Here is a 20,122-nt window from a genome sequence, read left to right on the forward strand (position 1 = left end):
CAAATTGGCTGCGACACTTGCCTATATTGCAGCACAGATTGCACTTCAAATTTACTTAATACTAAATAGTTTGGGATTGGCTGAGGGTGTTGAAGATGCCACACGAATGCCAAGTTCTTTATTTCTTGTAGCCAAAAATGACCAACACTCAAATGCTTAGGTTCAGACAAAGAATGGTCATGCCAAGGTCCCAAAAGGTTGTAAACAGCTGTACAAATAAATACCAGTACGAGGTAGCATTTCAGGTGAGGAGAGTAGAAACGCAACACATACACATGAAACACACACATGCACAGTTAAAAATGTACTACAAATCTGAAATCACAAGAGAGAGCATTGGATATACATAGCAAATCTTAAAACATCTGAAGAGAGAAAAGACAGATTAATGTTTTGAGTGGAGAGTCTTAGCAAAAAAGGCACCTAGAGTTAATATATGAAACTTTTTTTTCTTATAAATGATAAATCTCTTGGAGCCCATGTTCATTTCCATGACAGCAGGCAACAGTTTAGTTTATTCCTACTTATTTCAACAGCCTTGACCCAGGAGTTGGATTACTTGTAGCCTAAGAAAAGTTCTAAGAAATGAAGAAAAAGTACAGCATTTCTAACATAACAGTATCAGTAACCTCAATATTTCATGATACATCTGTTCTACTTAGGAACAACATTCAAATTTTCTACATGCAATCAATTATTTTCCTCCCAAGGCAGCAAGAAATTTGAATCCTTGTTTGGCTCCTCCACTAGCCCACAGAGGGAACAGATGACGATTCACTACTACATGTGATTTGAAAATTGAAACTCCTTTGGATGGTTTTCTTCTTCCAGAAACAAAGAAACCTGCTTCATACCAAGCTGGAAGATATTCAATTAAGTGTTCATATCCTGAAGGACAACTTAAGTTATATTTAGCACACAAAAACAGAAAATGCTGGAAAACCTCAGCAGGTCTAAAGCATCTGTGGATAGCTGTAACAGCTAACGTTTCAAGTCCGTATGACTCTTCTTCAGAGCTTCGAGTCATACGGCCTCGAAACATTAACTCTGTCTTTCTCTCCACAGATGCAGTTAGACCTGCTGAGCTTTTCCCAGCATTTTCTGTTTTTGTTTCAGATTTCCAGCATTCACGGTATTTTGCTTTTATCTTAAATATATTTGGCTTCTGGTTAAAAAAAAAATATTTAAAAAAAAATACAGGAAGCTGGAGAAGTAATGCATTATGGAAAAGGAAAAAGCTTACCCAATCAGATGGCAAATGTAGTGTTTGGTTATACCAAGCTACACAGTAGAGGGTGACAGATATGATTCCGAATCTGCATTGATCTCATTCGCCAGCAACAAGAGATGGGGCAAACTAATTGGGTTTAGCAGCTAGGGATAGGGATGTCAATATGGCAATTCACCTTGTTAAAGACAATTGTTAGTTAAACGTTAAATTGTTAGTTAGTTAGTTAGGTGATGGGCATTGATTATCCCATCTAAATAGAATAAAAAGATACAGCTGGGGAACACTGTGTGGAAGCTACTAGGAAGTCAGTAGCACGGAGGAGCTGGCTTGAAAATAAACCGGCTTGAACCAAAAGACCAGCCTGGACTGATTCTTCCACCACAACCTCTTACTGTGAGTAGGGGGAGAGTACACAAATAAAATCAGTGTCATCCACCTGCTCCTATTCTGGGAAGCCAGCTAGTGCAAAGGCTGGGCAAAAGTGGGTCCAGACTCAACTGTGTCCTCCATAATGAAACCATTTGCCCTACAGCTGGCCACAAACGACCAACATTGAATGCTTGGACTTGACACCCACAACCACATTTACAGAATGGCACTTGGACTGCTTGCTAGTGGGGAATCATTGTGATAATTTGGCACCTTCCGGAGGGATGGGTGTGTGGGGGGGGGGGGAAATTGTAGAAAATATCAAAACTTTAAAGTGTTGTAATTCCAAGAACTGTAAACTGGATAAGGACCTGAAGAGTAAAAAATTGCAGTGCAACGGGGAAGAGGGTGAGGGAGTTGTCCTTGCTGAGTTGTTCTTGCAAACAGCTGGCACAAACACAATGGACCAAATCGCCACCTCCTGTGCTGTAACCATTCTATGATTCTAAAATTTCTACTGTCCTGTCCAGCAGTTATACTTCAACTAGCTTCACTGAAACAGATTATCTGGTCATTGTTTGTGGGAGCTTGCTCCACGTGAAATTGGCTACTGCGTTTCCTACATTGCAACAGTAACTACACTTCAGAAGTACCTCGTCTTTCAATTAGGAACTTTACAACCATCCAGACTCGAAATCAAGTTCAACAATCTCAAATCATAGCCACTGCTCCCATTTTTTTTTTTTTGGACACCGGGTGGTGGTAGTAATGTTTCTGTTGTCCATTAAATTACCTTCCAACCTACCACAGACCTTCCTTTTCGTTCTTCCTCCACCAAATTTGTACTGTACTGGGTTCAAATCTGTTATACTTCCGCAACGTTTTCCAGTTCTGATGAGAAAGATCGGACCCGAAACGATAATTCTGCTTCTCTCTCTTGGCCTGCTGAGTTTTTCCAGCATTTTCTATTTATACTTCAAAAGTACTTAATTGGCTATAAAATGTTTTGGGGCATCCTGAGGTTGTGAAAAGGTGATATATAAATGCAAGATTTTCTATGTAACAGTTGTTGCAACACAACAAATTGTTCATCGTTTAGCTACTGCGATATAATTTAACCAATGTCAAGTATGCAACTTCTAGAACAACAATAAAGCAACTAAAGCAGAACGCTTGACTCCTGAACAGGTTACTGTTTCAGTTCGCAGGATTGTCTTCTTAGATAATCCTTGGTAATCCCTTGGCTTTGTGTGAGACTCTTGCGTGCAGTTAGCTGTAAATTACATTTCACTTCAGTTAAATTATCAGGTGAGAACCATCCAGAGGACATTGTTTACTGTACTTGAAATTTCAGAAAATATTTTATAAAGTTCCTGAAGATCAGGGCAATTAATTTTGAGTTAGCTAGCTCCTGATTAGTAAATAAATAGGATTCAGTCAAGTGATGGGGGGGGTTAGTGTGTTTGGGTTGCATGAATGTAGGTCTACATAGGTCTGTTGTGGGTCCATATTGTTTTGATTCTTAAATAACAAGTAGCATACAGTTTCAATCACACGATGAAATCTGTGAACTACATTTATTGCATTCAAAGGGACAGAGTCAAATTAAGTGCGGTAACAGGTGAATAAAAGGTATCAGAAAATATGAAACAGTTTTGAAAAGATATACATCAACAACTAGTATTTATATTGCATCTTTAATGTAATAAAACACCCCACGGCCGTCACAGTTGCAGCAAAATTTGATGCAGAACCACGTAAAGAGTCATTAAGACAGGTGGTGATTAAATGCCTGGTCAAAGAGCTAGATTGTAAGGAGTGTCTTAAGGGAGAGATTTAGGGAGGAAATTTGAGAGCTTAGGGTCTATACAACTTGAGGCATGGCCGCCAATGGTGGATTGATGAAAATCAGGGACGTGCATGAGACTAAAATTGAAGGAGCGCAGAGATCTCAGAGTTATCAGGGAGTGTAGAGACAGAAAGGGGTAAGACTAATACAGGGATTCAAAAACAAGGATGAAAATTTTAAAATTAAGGCTCTTTCGTCTGGGTGCCAATGTAGTTCAGTGAGCACAGGTGTAATCAGCGTTTGGGACTTGGTGCAGGTTAGGATACTGGCAGCAGAGTTTTGGACATCACCTGGTATTCCCGACATCCAGTCAAGGTATTATCCCAGTGCACATGCTTAGTTTCCAAGATCTGAATGGGTCATTTTATTTTCAGGTTTCGGGTCATGCCATTCTGAAAGAATGCTGCCTGTCAAAAAAGTGCAGGCTTACAGGTTAAGCATTTCATTTCAAATGACTATGCCACCAGAGGACCTTTGTTTGATGAGGAGTCAGGTACCAAAAGCAAACAGACAGCCAGAGATCGCTGCTTACATATTAGTGGTAGAAATGGCTCATATTTCAATTGCCTATTGCAAAGCTTTAATTTGATCAACAATTGAGTCCACTCAAGTATACAAGAAAAGACAACAAAATTGTAGAGCCCCATGGTCCCCAGTTCCCTTCTTCACACAGTCTGAACCGTGAGAGGAGGCCAACAGGAGCTTGGTGCAAGTTCACTCTCATTTAATATCCTTCCTAAGCTCAGTCAAAAGCTGCTGAAATGAACAAACTGTGAAGATTGTAGGTTCTTCTTGTTCTGAATCGCGTGTGAAAGCCAAGTATTGCACTACCATTAGTATCCACTTCTGTATAATTATCTTGCTTGCAAATAAATCCGCCTATCCATTTTAGCCTGAACATGAAGGCCTGATAGTGTTGTATGTGCAGAGTATAAACAGGAGACATGATAAGCATTGCATATGGTATCTGGTGTGATGATCTATTTTTAAAGAATAATTCCTAGTCTAATGGTACTACTTCGCTCATGACATACAAAGAGCTGCAGGTACTGGTTCACAGGAGAGTTATAAGCGTCTGGAAGCTGACTCTTGGTCATGATGGTAAAGTACAGTAGCTAAAGAAAAGTTTGCTCAGTAAAATTCTCCCACACAGAAAAGCTTCTCATCCACTGTCCCAGTCTTGCAGTCCACCCAGTAATAAACTTTAAACTAGTTCTGTATATTACATCCATGTTTGTTTGCCTTCAAATTAGTCCAAACATTCCCAGTAATTTTGATCATTATAATCACCTAGTTTGTTTGTAGCTCATTACAAATGCAGCTTTACCCTCAAGTGGGGTTCATGGATATGCTTGACAACAGACACCAATGGCTTCAATTGCATTTCCCAACAGATTTTTTTTTTCCCAATTAGAATTTAGTCCTTTAAAAACGGTTAGATCTTATTAAGGAAGAGATAAAAACAAAAAACTGCAAATGCTGGAAATCCAAAAGAAAAACAGAATTACCTGGAAAAACTCAGCAGGTCTGGCAGCATCGGCGGAGAAGAAAAGAGTTGACATTTCGAGACATCATGACCCTTCAACAGAAGGGTTCTGTTGAAGGGTCATGAGGACTCGAAATGTCACGTCCTCATGACCCTTCAACAGAAGGGTTCTGTTGAAGGGTCATGAGGACTCGAAATGTCAACCCTTATTAAGAGGTGATCTGCCCAACTCCCTCACCCACCCCTTGTAAAACTGCCAAATGTCAGCATTATTTCCCAACATACTGCTGGGTGATGCTGATACCATTTGGGGTGAAGTGACAGTGAAAGCACATCAAAGAAAATCCAGTGAAACCAGGTGCTCTGAAAACTTGCAATAAATAAAAACTGAACCACATAGTGGTGAGGAAAACTGATTTAGAGCTCCATTAATGGCTTTTGAGGACAAGACATTTTGTGCATTTCTGTTTCCCTGTACCAAACATTCTGGTACACCATACAAACTGCTTAATATGTAAATCAAACAAGCCACATAGGAAGGAACAATAAAATACAAAGTTACTACTTCAATCATGTTTTGAAGCTACAAAGTTGAAGAATTGTCTCAGATCTCTCCAACTCATAGTGAGAAAGCACCACCCTCCCCCACTACTTTCCAGATACTAAAGCACTAGGTTAACACTTCACAGATTACTGAAGAAAAAGAGATGGGAAGAAAGGTAGATAGGAAGAAACTTTTCCCTTAAGTGAATGGGTCAATAACCAGGGGGCATAGATTTAAGGTAAGAGACAGGAGGTTTAGAGGGGATTTGAGGAAAATTTTTTTCACCGGGGTCGGGGTGGGGGGGGGGGTGGTATCTGGAACACACTGCCTGAAAAGGTGGCAGAGGCTGGAACCCTCACAACATTTAAGGAGTATTTAGATGAACATTTGAAACGCCAAAGCAGACAAGACTACGGGCCAAGTGCTGGAAAATGGGGTTGGAGTAGATAGGGGCTTGATGACTGGCGTGGACACGATGGGCCATGCTGTAAACTCTACGACACTAAGAAGTGCTGCACTGTCAGAAGTGCCATCTTTTGGATGAGAAGGTAAACGGAGGCCCCATCTGCCCTCTCAGGTGTACATAACAGATTCCATAACACTATTTCAAAGACAGGAATCCTCCCGGTGTCCTCACCAACAATTAACCCTCAACCAGCATCATTAAAACAGATTATCTGGTCAGTAATCTCATTGCTGCTTGTGGGACTTGCTGTGCATAAAGTGGCTGCTGCATTTGCTCACATTACAACTATGATTTCAATTGGTAAATACTTTATTCACCGAGAGGTGCTTTTGGATGTACTGAAAATGTGAAAGGCTCCATGTAAATACAAGATCTTTATTAGTTTCTTGATATAGTCCCTTAAATCAATTATATGTAGCTACATTATAACAAGCCTCTTGCATGACACTTATCAAATATCTTATTCATGTTGACATATACAATATTCATCCTATTTCTCTTATCTGTAACAAGCCAATTTCCACAAAAATTTCAAATGAATTAGTCTAATACTGTGCTTTACAGAAATCGATGGAGACCATAATAACTTAGCCCATGCCTTTCATTCTGCATTAAGAACTTAAAAGTTCAAGAGGGTAAATAGTGAAATCAACAGATTGGGGGTTGGGAGAAGAAAGAATTCACTGAGAATTACCCTTAGAAGAATGAAGATGAAAGTTAAGTGTTAAAAAATTCCACAGTGAATGTTATTGGGACATGGAATGTTGAACTGCAACTAGCTATTGAGACTGCCTATACCTTAATTTAAAATAAAATTGGATTTGAAAAGAAATATAAAAAGGGATACAGGAAAAGGGTTGGAGTAGATTGTTCCAATTGAGTTAGTGCTGGAGATATGCACAGTAGTCTCCTTCAAAGCTGTGATTTTTATGTGCCTCACATAACTGCATCAATAATGCAAGCTCTGAAAATTTGCACTGAACAGGTCTCTATAAAGTATGGAGGAAACAGGTTTGACTTTTTTCAAAGAATAGCTGAGCATGGCAAGCGTGGGGAAACCCAAAAGCTGTTCTCAGTAAGAGCCATTAAAGGCTAATTCTTGATTATGCATTCACAAAGGGTCGACAAAACATCTAAAAACTTTTAAAACAAATGTCTGAGTTATGATTTTGGAGTGTGGGAAAAAGTTTGAACATTACAAAGAACAGCTCACAATTTGGGGTCTCACTCGCGGTCATCATTCAGTGGCTCTGACTGGAAAACGTGCAAGTGGGATGACAGGAGAGCGTAGGATTGAATTCAGTTGTAATTCCCCTTATGATAACATAGCCTGCTGACATGCAAACTCATGCAAGAGTGTAGGTTTGAGAGATTTAGCTTGGCAGCCATGGAACTATAACCCAAAGGTGGTGTTGTGAAGGGTGTTCAAACACTCCCTGAAATTTATGACTACTCTTTAAAAAAAAGTAAAATAGTCACACCTTCAATTGAAAGAATGCACCACAATAGCATAAGAAATAGGAGTAGACCATATGGCCGTTGAGCTTGCAACATGATCAGGGCTGATCTTCTGCCTCAACTCCATTTTCCTTCCTGTCCTTATCTCTCTCGATTCCTGAGACACCAAAAATCTATCGATCTGTCCCAAATACTTTCAATAATGGAGCATCCTTAACCCTCTGCGGTAGACAATTCCAAAGATTCACAGCCTGGGCGAGGAAATTTCTCCTCATCTCAGTCCTAAATGATCAACACCTTATCCTGAGACTGTGCCCCCGTGTTCTAGATTCCCCAGCCAGCCAATACAACCTCTGTGCTATCCTGTGAAGTCCCTCCAGAATCTTGTACGTTTCAATCAGGTCACCTCTCATCCTTCTAAACTCCAGAGAGCATAGGCCCAATTTACTCAGCCTCTCATCATAGGGTCAACCCTCTCATCCAGGAACCAATCTAGTCTCCAAGGCCAGTTTATCCTTCCTTAGATATGAAGACTAAAGTTCTGTAGCATACTTTAGATGTGATCTTGCTAAAGCCCTCTACCACTGCAGCAAGGCTTCCTTGTTGTGGTATTACAATCCCCTTGCAATAAATCCCATGTCATTTTTGCTTGCTGTGCCCGTGTGCTAATTTTCAATATTCCTTGTATGAGTATACCCACATCTCTAAACATCAACATTTCATGCCTTTTAAAAACAATATTTTGTTTTACCATTCCTATTGCCAAAGAATAACCTCACAATTACCCACATTATACTTCTTTGGCCACCTTGTTATCTGCTCACTTAACCTGTATGTTTCTCTTTTCTCTGCTTACATCCCACTTAGCCTTGTATCATTAGAAAATCGGATACATTGCTCTTGATCACTTGATATACTTTAGAACCAGCAGGTGTAATTCCAAAGCTGGTCAGTTTCAAAATTTAGCCCGTGAAAGCTGATTAGTTAACCCTGCACTTCTAAACGTTCATTGTTACTATTCCTGGCAATTTCTCAAGTTATGACAGAAGAGTTTTTGTCAAACAAGACTTTTTCCTTTTCTTTTGCTTTATCTGAATGGTTAAAGAAAGAATTTGGAAACAGTGCCTTCCAAGATCCCAAAACACCCTACCCAGCCAATGAAGTACTTTTGATATGTAGCCTCCATTGTAATGTAGGAAATGTGGCAGCCAATTTACACACAGCAAGCTCCCACAAGCAACAATGTATTAATGAATGAGCAATAAAGATTAGCTAAGGTACTGGGCGAAGATTTCTGGTTCTTCTTTTAATGAGTGCCATGGGATCATTTGCCTCCCCCAAGAGGGTGAACAGGGTGTCAGTTTAGCATCTTATCTGAAGGACAGCACCTCCAATGGTCTAACAATCCCTTCCTCAATATGGCACTGAAGTGTTAGCCTAGGTTTTTGTGCTCATATCCTGGAGAGGGACAAAAACCCTCAACCTTCTGACTCGGAGGCAAGAGTGTTACAAACTAAGCCACAATCATTAATTAACTGATGAAGAGTCATTCGGACTCGAAACGTTAACTGTATCTCTCTCCGCAGATGCTGTCAGACCTGCTGAGTTTTTCCAGGTATTTTTGTTTTTGTTAATTAACGGTGGTTAGCTTAATAAACGGGATAATGTTTTTATTGAACCTTACTGTGAAATTCATGAGGCTTTTTGAAGAAGTTGTATTGAACTTGTCAGCACCTAACGACACACAATCTACCCCAAAGAAACGAATTCTTGCCTACACCAGCGATGAGTCAGCACCTGCATGATGCGGAGAGGAGTAAGTTGCAGGCAGGGCATATACTTTCTAATCTGATTACTGGGATTGTGATTAATATATCCCTGCTGTGCAGATATTTCTGAATGCGGGGATAGAAGCAAGCAGCTGTTATGGACAGATGACATGAACGGACAGCTGAATGAACAGTACAAAGAGACAAACACAGAACTCTAAACCATCAACATATTAAATAATGGGGTTTAATATCAATATGTTGACCAGCGGTAAAACCGGCAGCACCTAGCTGCCTGTTACAGAATGCGCCCGACAAATTAAGATCGGGGATTTGTATAATGGGTGGCAGGTTCACCTGTATACCCAAGCAACAAGTTAACATCTCTCCATCAGCAACAAAATTCAAGCATCACTACAGGAGCAGTCGTAGTTAGTTAATTTTTTTTTTGAAGGGCAGTATCTCACTTTCAAGTTGACATTTCAAGATAGAGCCACTTATCAAGGAGCAGCCCAAGGGAAGTACAGTACACAGAGCCTCCATTGTTGGAACTGAATCGTTTAGATAACACATAGCACACACAAATTCACTGGATACAAGAAAACAAATCTGAAGTGTTACGAAATTGTTCCGTTCATATCTAACCAATCACTCTCTCAGGAATGCTTATTTGAAGGGAGCTACAATTGCACGTCACTAAAGCCCTTGGTATTCTGTTTTCCTGGGGTGGTGGTTTGGGGGTCACAGGATATGAACCTCAAATTCTTGCGAAATGCCCAATGTTCCATGCAGCGTAATAAAATGAAAACTAGATAGAACTGCAACTAGTTTCTTCTGTACTTAGAGAAACAGCTGGAATTGCAGAATGTTGACATCAGGAACTGAGAGTTCTGGAATCCCATGTAATAAAAACACAATTTGATTTACTCAGTCATTGTAAACAAGGGGTCTGCACATAAATTTTTCTTAATTTAAAAAAAAGCAGAGGAGCATTGTTGCATGGTGCCACATAGTGATGGGAGTCAGGTCAAGACCCTTCATTTTGTTCAGTTGCTCACTGGCCATCTTCCTTACAAAATGCTGCCCACCCTCTTGATTGCTGGAGATGCTGTGCCCATGAAGGATTATTGAGGACAGGATGGGGTAAAAACATCTCTGTCAATACTGTTAGATCATTACATTTCTCTCAAGTAGCCTGGATTATTGTTATAGTGTTTGGCTGCTAACTTTATCTGTTCCTTTAAGGCTATGTTTCAAATAATCACTGTGAAAACCCAGGTAATTAAGGCTGCTCATAAATTGATGATGTCCAGCGATCAGGAGGCCAAAATGAAATTACTGGCTTTCTTTCTCTTTTTTGATTATTTAGTCCCACAGACGAGTCAAGCAACAGCCTGACAGTCGCACTGACTGAATCATCCTTTACAATGTCCCAGACACCACCATCACCATTCCTGGTCATGTCTTGTCCCACTGGTAGGACAGACCCACTAGCGGTGGCAGCTCAGTGGTATACTCCACAGGAGGGGGTTGCCATGGGAGTCCTCAACATTTACTCTGGACCCCATGAAGTCTCATCTGGTCAAACATAGGCAAAGAAAACTCCTGCTGGTTACCACCTATCACACTCTCCTCCTCAATTGATCAATCAATACTCTTCCATGTTGAACACCAATTGGAAGAAGCACCGAAGGTGGCAAAGGCACAGAATGTACTCTGGGTTGGGGACTTCAACATCCATCTCCAACAGTGGCTCAGTAGCGCCACTACTGACGGAGCTGGCCCAGTCCTAAGGAACATGGTGCAAATCTGGGCCTGTGGCAGGTGGTGAAAGAGCCAATGCAGAAAAAAACCTCCTTGAACTCGTCTGCACCAATCTGTTACAGATGAATCTGTCCATGGCTGTATTGGTAGGAGTCTGAGCTATGAGGAAAGATTGGATAGACTGGGCTTGTTTTCCTTGGAGCTGCGAAGGTTCAGAGGGGACCTGATAGAGGTGTATAAGATTGAGGGGCATAGATAGGGTGGTCAATAAACAAGGGACATAGACTTAAGAGGTAGAAGACTAAGAGGGGAGTTGAAGAGAAATTTTTTCACCCAGAGGGTGGTGATGTTTGGAACTCACTGCCTGAAAGGGTGGTTGAGTCAGAAACTCTCATAACCTTTAAGAAGTATTTAGATATTCACTTGCATTGCCATAGCCTCCAGTGTTATGGGCAAGCACTGAAAAATGGGATTAGGGTAGTCAGACCTTTGTTGACCAGTGCGGAACCAATGGCCCAAATGGCCTCCTTCTGTGCTGTAAACATCTCTGAGGTGATAAAATCCCATCTTCATGTTGAGGGTACCCTTCATCGTGTTGTGTGCCACTGTGCTAAATGGGACAGATTTCAAACAGATCTAACAACTCAGAAGTGGACATCCATGAGGTGCTGTGGGCCAGCAGTAGAAGAATTGTATTCAACTACAATCTGTAACCTCATAGCCCAGCAGTTCCCTCATTCTACCACTACCATCAAGCCAAGAGATCAACCCTGGTTCCACATGGGTGTAGATCATCATGCCAGGAGCAGCACCAGGCATACCTAAAAATGAGGTGTCAACCTGGTGAAACTAGAACTCAGGACGACCTGCGGGCCAAACAGCATAAGGGATAAGCAAGAGACAGGCCTAAGTGATCCCACAACCAACAGATCAGATCTAAGCTCTGCAGTCCTGCCACATCCAGTCATGAATGGTGGTGGACAATTAAACTACTTAGGAACACTTGGCTCCAGAGCCGAACTCATGAAGTGAGAGTTACTGACTGCCCTTGACATCAAGGCAGCATTTGACCGAGTGCGGCATCAAGCAGCCCTAGCAAAACTGAAGTCAACGGGAATCAGGGGAAAGCTCTCCACTGGTTGGAGTCATATCTAGCACAAAGGAAGATGGGTATGATTGTTGGACATCAATCATCTTAGTCCCTGGACATCACTACAAGAGTTCCTCAGAATAGTGTCCTAGGCCCAACCATCTTCAGCTGCTTCATCAATGACCTTCCCTCCATCATAAGGTCAGAAGTGGGGATGCTCACTGATGATTTCACAGTGTACAGTACCATTCGCAACTCCTCAGATACTGAAGCAATCCGAGACCATATGCAGCAAGACCTGGACAACATTCAGGCTTGGGCTGTAAGTGGCAAGTAACATTCATGTCGTACAAGTGCCAGGCAATGATCATCTTCAACAAGAGAGGATCCAACCATCTCCCCATGACATTCAATGGCATTACCATCGCTGATTCACCCACTATCAACATCTTGAGGGTTACTGCTGACCAGAAACTTAACTACACCACCATATAAATATTGTGGTTACAGGACAGGTCAGAGGCTGGGAATTCTGTAGCGAGTAACTCACCTCTTGACTCCCTAAAGCCTGTCCATCTAAGTGGTAGAGGTCACAGGTTTAGCAGGTGCTGTCAAAGGAAGCTTGATGAGTTGCTGCTGTGCATCTTGTAGATAGTACCACACTGCAGCTAATGTGCATCAGTGGTGGAGGGAATGAATGTTTAAGGCGATGGGTGGGATGCCAATCAAACAGGCTGCTTTGTCTTGGATGGTGTTGAGCTTCTTGAGTGTTGATGTGTGCTCTGTGTTGAGTTAGTAGGTCTCATGGATTTATCAGTGAGCATTCATATGTCTGGTCATCAGCCAGTAACCTAGGGTGTAGTGGTATTTGGTTCACTTGTAATAGTCAGACTGAAGAACTTTACTGCCACTTACTGTCCAGCTATGAAGAAGGCCCACTTTGCTAATAAAGTATTGAGCGCTGCCATTGCCTGTGGAACTGTACTCCAACATGAATAAATAAATTCAAGAGAGAAGCTGGGAAAAGTTAGTAGAATCATATAGAAATGGTTTAATTTATCCAATTTTTCTTGTGTGGAGATAGGGGATGGAAGGGGGAAGTGGAATGGCAAACAAAACAAGTACAATTTGTACTATCAGAGCCAGTCCTTAAATATATCTTAAAAACAAAAAAACTGCGGATGCTGGAAATCCAAAACAACAACAGAATTACCTGGAAAAACTCAGCAGGTCTGGCAGCATCGACGTTCCTGTCGGCATTCCGTAGGGATCGTTCCCTCCAGGACACCCTGGTCCACTCCTCCATCACCCCCTACTCCTCAACCCCCTCCTATGGCACCACCCCATGCCCACGCAAAAGATGTAACACCTGCCCCTTCACTTCCTCTCTCCTCACCAGCCAAGGGCCCAAACACTCCTTTCAAGTGAAGCAGCATTTCACTTGCATTTCCCCCAACTTAGTCTACTGCATTCATTGCTCCCAATGTGGTCTCCTCTACATTGGAGAGACCAAACGTAAACTGGGCGACCGCTTTGCAGAACACCTGCGGTCTGTCCGCAAGAGTGACCCAAACCTCCCTGTCACTTGCCATTTTAACACTCCACCCTACTCTCTTGCCCACATGTCTGTCCTTGGCTTGCTGCATTGTTCCAGTGAAGCCCAACGCAAACTGGAGGAACAACACCTCATCTTCCGACTAGGCACTTTACAGCCTTCCGGACTGAATATTGAATTCAACAACTTTAGGTCTTGAGCTCCCTCCTCCATCCCCACCCCCTTTCTGTTTCTTCCCCCTTCCTTTTGTTTTTTCCAATAAATTATATAGATTTTTCTTTTCCCACCTATTTCCATTATTTTTAAATATTTTTAAATCTCTTATGCTCCCCTCACCCCCACTAGAGCTATACCTTGAGCACCCTACCATCCATTCTTAATTAGCACATTCGTTTAGATAATATCACCAACTTTAACACCTATGTGTTCTTTTGTTCTGTTGTCTGCGACATCTTTTGATGATCTGCTTCCATCACTGCTTGTTTGTCCCTACAACCACACCACCCCCCTCCACTTCTCTCCCCCCACACACCTTAAACCAGCTTATATTTCACCCCTTCCTTAAATATATCTTCTCCGGTAGACATTGCTAAGTTAGAACAAGTTTTATTTCATTCAAATTATAGCCCTAGAGATCAATCTGCATTCCCCCCAACGTCACGTCTAACCTGAAGGCATTTACATCAATATGTAAGAGTTCCAACCACTCTAACTTGCTTGTGTTTATGACGAGAACACCCAGCCAACGGCAATGTTAGGTATGTGCTGTGGAGTTAAAAGTCCTTAGATCGTCCACTTAGATTTCAATAATATGTGCAACATTGACACTGTACTTGATGTACCTCATATTATCAAGGCATCTTACAGTATACGTTGATGGATCTGTTAGACTTGCTGTGACTGGGGAGGAATGCATTTGAGAAGTAAGTGAACAAAACTAGGTCTAAATAGAAGAGGCAAGACCATGTCCAATCAATTTACTGGATTCTTTGAGGTCATGGACCTTGTATTCAAGGGTAAGACAGTGGATTGTACTACTTGAAGGATCAGCTGAGGTGTCATGTTGGGACTGATTCTCAAGTACACGGAATAGATATTAAGTACAGGTAGCAGTTATACAGCAAAAGACTGATGTATACAGTGAGTTGTCTGATTGAAATGTGCTTCCAGTGGAAAATCGGCACGCAAATTGGCTGCTGTGTTTGCCTACTTTAACCGTGAATGCACTTAAACATGATTTGTGATATGTCACATGCTTTGTGACACTTAAGTCACATGTGCTATACATAATTTTACAGCAGAAGTAGGGGGACGTTCAGCCCATCATGCATGAGCTGGGTCTCAGAGTTATCCATCAAGTCCCAGCCCCTTCCGCATGCTGTAAAATATTCATCCTCTTCCCTTTTCATACAAAATTTCCCCGATCATCTCCTTTTCATTTTTTCATGGTCTAAATGTGTTACTGACTCACCAACCAGTGGAAATAAGTTTTCCCTTATTACCTTATGCACATTCCCACCCCACAGAACTTCAAACAGTTCAACTAAATTTCCTTTTGTTCTAGTGGTTGGTCCCCTACTCTGATCTTTCCTCGTGACTAAAGCCTCTCCATTAAACTCTTCTGTACCCTCTCCTTGGTCTTGACAACTTTATGAAAGTAAGCTGCCTAAATTCAGACATAAGTGTACCCCTAGTAAAATACTCTATTAATTTGGTGAAACATAATCTCAGGCTGGAAAAGAAAGCAAAAAAAGCAGAATATTCTTACTGCAGTCTAAACTGTAGAGATTCAGCACTGTCCATTTGCTTTCATACTCTGCCTTTTTATAAAGCCTTAAATCTCATACTGTTGCTTTTTCATATAAAAAGAGCAACTTTTAGCAGTTTGTTCTTTCAATTTAAAAAGTGTTACAGCACCTAAATCCAAATATATCTGGTCTTTTACCAAGTTGTACCAGTTCATGCATATTTCCTGTCCTTGTGTTCCCTGCCCAAAGTTATAATTTCACATTTCTCATCTCTCAATCCAAACTACTAATCTGTCTATATCCACTTTATGCCACTTGCTGCTCTCTGCTCAGTTAAATCAGATTCCCTATTCTGTTGTTTCTGTAACTTTTGATACTGCACTCTTGTGTCTTAGTCCAGGCCTCATACGTATTGTGAACGAAAAAAATCTTAATACAGGCCCCTAGGGGATATTACTGTTTACATCCCTCTGGTACTAAAACCATCCCTTAACTAACATTACAATGTGGGCATTTATCTATCTCATTGCTGTTTAAGGGCCCTTGCTGTGTGCAAAACGGCTGCCACTTTGCCTTACAATACAAAAAGGACCACATTTCAATATCTACAAAGCACTTTGGGTCATTCTGAGGTTGTGAAAGGTGCTATATAAGTACAAGAACTTTCTTTCTAATGTCCTTCAGCCAACTTCTTATCCATTTGCTGCCTGGTTTCTTAAGTGTATATATTTTAAATCAACATCACTGTGTCAAACACCTTTTGAAAATCCATATATACAGCAACTCTATTGATCCATTCCATTACTATATCAGCAGTGGCTAAATTGGCTCCTGCCCCTGAGTCAGAAGATTGTGGGTTTAAATCCCACTCCAGGACTCGAGTACAAAAACCTAGGTTGACACTCTCATGCTGCAATGGGGAACGCCGCACTGAGGTGTTGACTTTCGGATAAGATGTTAAACTGAAGCTCTGTCTGCCACCTCAGGTGGGTGTAAAAGATTCCATGCCACTACTTTCAAGAGGAGCAGGGGGTCCTCTCCAGTGTCTTGGTCAATATTTATCCCTCAATCAACATCACAAAAACAAGACTGGCAATTGCTGCATTTCTGGTTGTGGGAGCTTGCTCTGCGCCAATTGACTGCTGCATTCTCTACATTACAACAGCGACTGCATTTCATTGGCTGTAAAGTGCCAAAGGGCAATAGGCAATGATGAAAAGAGCTATATAAATGAAAGCTTTTCTTACTTTTCTTCCTCAAAAGAACTACATTAAAATTTACAGACGTGACTTGCCTTTTCACATGTGTTACTGGCTAATAACAATTTGGATTTATATAGCACCTTTAATGTAATGTCCCAGGCTGCTTCACAGGAACATTAAAAAACAGTATCATACTGAGCCACATAAGGTGATATTAGCTCAGATGATCAAAAGCAAAGAGATAGGTTTTAAGGGGTGTCTTGAAGGAGGAAAGCGAGTTAGAGAGCTGAAGAGGTGTGGGGTGGGAATTCCAGAGCTTGGGGCCTGGAGACTGAAGGGATAGCCACCAATAGTGAAGCAAGTATAATTGGGAAAGCACAAGAGGCCAGTTTTAGAGGGCTGCAGAAATTGCCGGTGGTTACGGGATTGAAGAGGATTAAAGGTAAGGAGGGTGAGACCATAAAGGGATTTGAAAACTGGGAGCCAGTGTAGTCAGTGAGCAAAGAGGTGGTTGGGGTTGGGGTGGAGGGGTGTAGAATCAGGATTTGGTGCAAGTTAGGACGTGGACATGAAGTTTGCAGAGTCCAGAATGAGGAAGGCTGGCCAGAAGTATATTAGAATAGTCAATTCTAGAGGTAACAAAGAGGCTTTCAGTAGATGAGCTGAGGCAGGGACAGAGTCAGGCAATGTTACAGAGGTGGATCAGGTGGTCTTAATGGTGGCACAAGTATATGGTCAGATGCTCAGCTCATGTTCAGATATGACAACAAGGTTGCAAACAGCCTGATTTAACCTCAGATAGCTGTCAGGCAGAGATATGGTGTCTAAGAAGAGAGGCAGTGACTGAAGACAATGGCTTTAGTGTTCCCAATATTATCAGACAGCAGAATCGTTATGTATACATGTTAATAAACAGAAAAACCCATAATAGGAGCGTGCTTTTTGTCAATGATGTTCTTGTTTTTATGCTATTACTTGGAAAACCCCAATACTTTCCCTACTCAGTAATTATTCCCCCATGTACAGGAACACAGGAATGGCCAGATTGAGAAAAAAGACCCAGGTTCACCTGGCTCACCTTCTACCATTCTGGTAGTCTCATGAAACAATGGTAACTCGGTTGCTGACTAATCATAGCAAGCTATCTCTTTCAATTAGTACGCAGCACACCCAGACATATCCTGAGGAAAACCCCAGTGGCGATAAGGTTTGAGAACCATAGGTCCAAACTCTCCTGTTCCTCCTCCAAAGCATTTAACATGATTCATATAGCTAAAATGTTTTCTACAAATCTTCAAGTGTGCTGTTTCCCAGTCAACTGCTGCATAGTTCAGACTTTCAACAGCTTTAATTATAACCAAATACAGTGGAGCAGGCTGCCATTCGGCCCATCACACATGCTAGCTTTTCAATTGGAGCTGTCCACTCTAACCTCACTTCCCTGCTCTTTCCCCATATCATTTTGGAAAACCATTATCAAGTAATGCTTTTTGCTTGGATGAACAGTAAGCACCACAAACCTCTATAGTCATGTGCAGCCTTAACCAAACAAAACAAAGAAAAACATATTGGGTTTCAGGTGTGAAATAAATGTTACAAAAGATACTTAAAGGATATCAGGGCAGTAACCTTCTCATGTAGCTCAAAAGATAATTGAATGCCTGAGCTTTACTGTCATGATCATCTGAATCCACTGGCAAGGTCAGGTATCATTATTCAGGTATCCATTATAATCAGGTACATTATAGCCAGGTAATTATGCTCAACTGTATTCTGGAATTTATAGTCATCAACATCTAATAATCACAATCATTAATCCTTAAACAAAGAAATTAGTATCACTGCATAAAGTATCTTTGGCTAATATCTGTCATATCACCCAAAGAAGCAGGGGGCAAAGTAAACATTAAAATCTCCCATGCCCAAAATCACCTTTACATACTCAACATTTCTAACAGACTCAGGGTATGCCTTAATGTGATTGTTCTTATAAATTCCTCCAACTATAATTTGCGACTTATAAACTGACACTGTACTATTTGCTATTACAGTCCACTTAGCATTTTTACTGGAGAGAAAAAAAAATCAATTTCACCATGGAATCACAAAGCACTGAAGCAGGCCATTTGGTCTACTATGTTTGTGTTTGCTCTTGGAAATCCCACTCCTCAGCTCACCAGCCAACATCAAACGTTATGGGGCAGGCAGGAAAGTGGAGTTAAGGCCACAATCTGCTCAGCATGATGTTATTGAATGGTGAAGCAGGCTCGAGGGGCTGAATGGCCTACTCTTACATCTATTTCGTATGATTTAATGATCTCTCAAAAAAATGCTGAAAATACATCACGTAACGAATAATTTTTACAAGGTCAACAACTTGTTGGGGGAAATGTAGCAACCATTTTGCACACAGGAAGATCCCACAAAGCACAAATGAGATAAATGCTCCACTGAAGGAGAGAAGTTAGTTAGGCCTGCAGTGGAACTTCCCTGCTCTTTGTCAAAGTGCCACCAGACTGGTAGAAGGAGACTCAATTTAGCAACTGATCCAAAACACAGCCCTCCTCGAGGGTGTACCATCCAAGAGGAAGGCACTGGAGAGTGGTGGCAGCCCAAGATCAAGTCCTTTGAAGTGGTCGAGAGCCCACAACCTCCTGAATAAGACGTTACTACCAAATGGTTTTTATGGTATCTGTCTGGGCCAAGTCAAAAACCAAACTTAAAGAAGAAAATTAAGAGAGATTGGTGAAAACATTGACTGCTTATGATTGAAATTATGCGTTTCAGTAAAACATGTTAAACCAGCCAGAAGTGCACTCAAGGAAACTCTAACGTAAATTATACACATATTTAAAAAAAAATATATCTATTTTATATAATAAATACCAACTTAAATGACAGCACTGACGCCAGTAAGGAATACAAATGTAACAAATTATGATGTAACCAAGGCCTGAAGTGGTTACAATGTAGCGAGGCTGTTGAAGAGGGGAGGGGGAGGTTTCTTGTTAAATGGAAACACATTTAAAAGGCCAGCGCTTTGTTTCCGCTTACCTGAGCTTCCAGCCCGGCCAGTTTGACAGGGAAGATCTGAGGCAGCAAGAGGATCGTTTTCAGCGTGATCTTGTCCATGCCTCTCCTTGCAGCGGCTGTCCATGGCTCCATGGCCGGCCCCACAGCCCAGCCCAGCCCTGCCCTGCAAACCTTCCTCCTCCTCCCCCGTCGTTGCTGCTGTTACTACTACTGCTGCTGCTGCTGCTTCCCCGGCTCCGGGGAGAGTTCCACCGACTCTGCAGCCGCCCCAGAGTCCCGTCCCGTCCCGCCCCCCTTTCCCCCCTTCCTCCTCATTGGCCCGCCCCCCCCAATTAAAAACTTTCCCGGCTCCCCATTGGCCGCCCGCCCCTGCCACTCAGGCTCCTCGCCCGGCGTCACGCGGCTGCCAGCGAAGAGATCTCGCGTTTGCAGAGAGGGTGGGGACCGGCTAAAGAAATGGTTGTTTATTTTTTTATCTCTCTGTGCGAATACAGCCCTTTTCTCACTGTTCCTAATTTATATATATATATATATATATATATGGTGCGTGTTGTGAGA

General features: G+C 41.7%; 1 protein-coding gene across 1 annotated transcript in view; it reads right to left on the reverse strand.

Annotated features, from left to right (window-relative positions):
* The window catches only part of wbp1la (WW domain binding protein 1-like a), an 85,731-nt gene extending 65,916 nt beyond the window's left edge, over positions 1-19,815 (reverse strand). The window contains exon 1 of the mRNA XM_041209230.1: positions 19,586-19,815. Within this exon, the coding sequence (XP_041065164.1) occupies positions 19,586-19,696 (111 nt within the window). The 5' untranslated portion in view covers positions 19,697-19,815. The remainder of the gene's footprint in view (positions 1-19,585) is intronic.
* Between the last annotated feature and the right edge of the window lie 307 nt (positions 19,816-20,122).

Source organism: Carcharodon carcharias, chromosome 17 (assembly GCF_017639515.1).
Source record: "Carcharodon carcharias isolate sCarCar2 chromosome 17, sCarCar2.pri, whole genome shotgun sequence".
Classification (NCBI taxonomy): Eukaryota; Metazoa; Chordata; class Chondrichthyes; order Lamniformes; family Lamnidae; genus Carcharodon; species Carcharodon carcharias.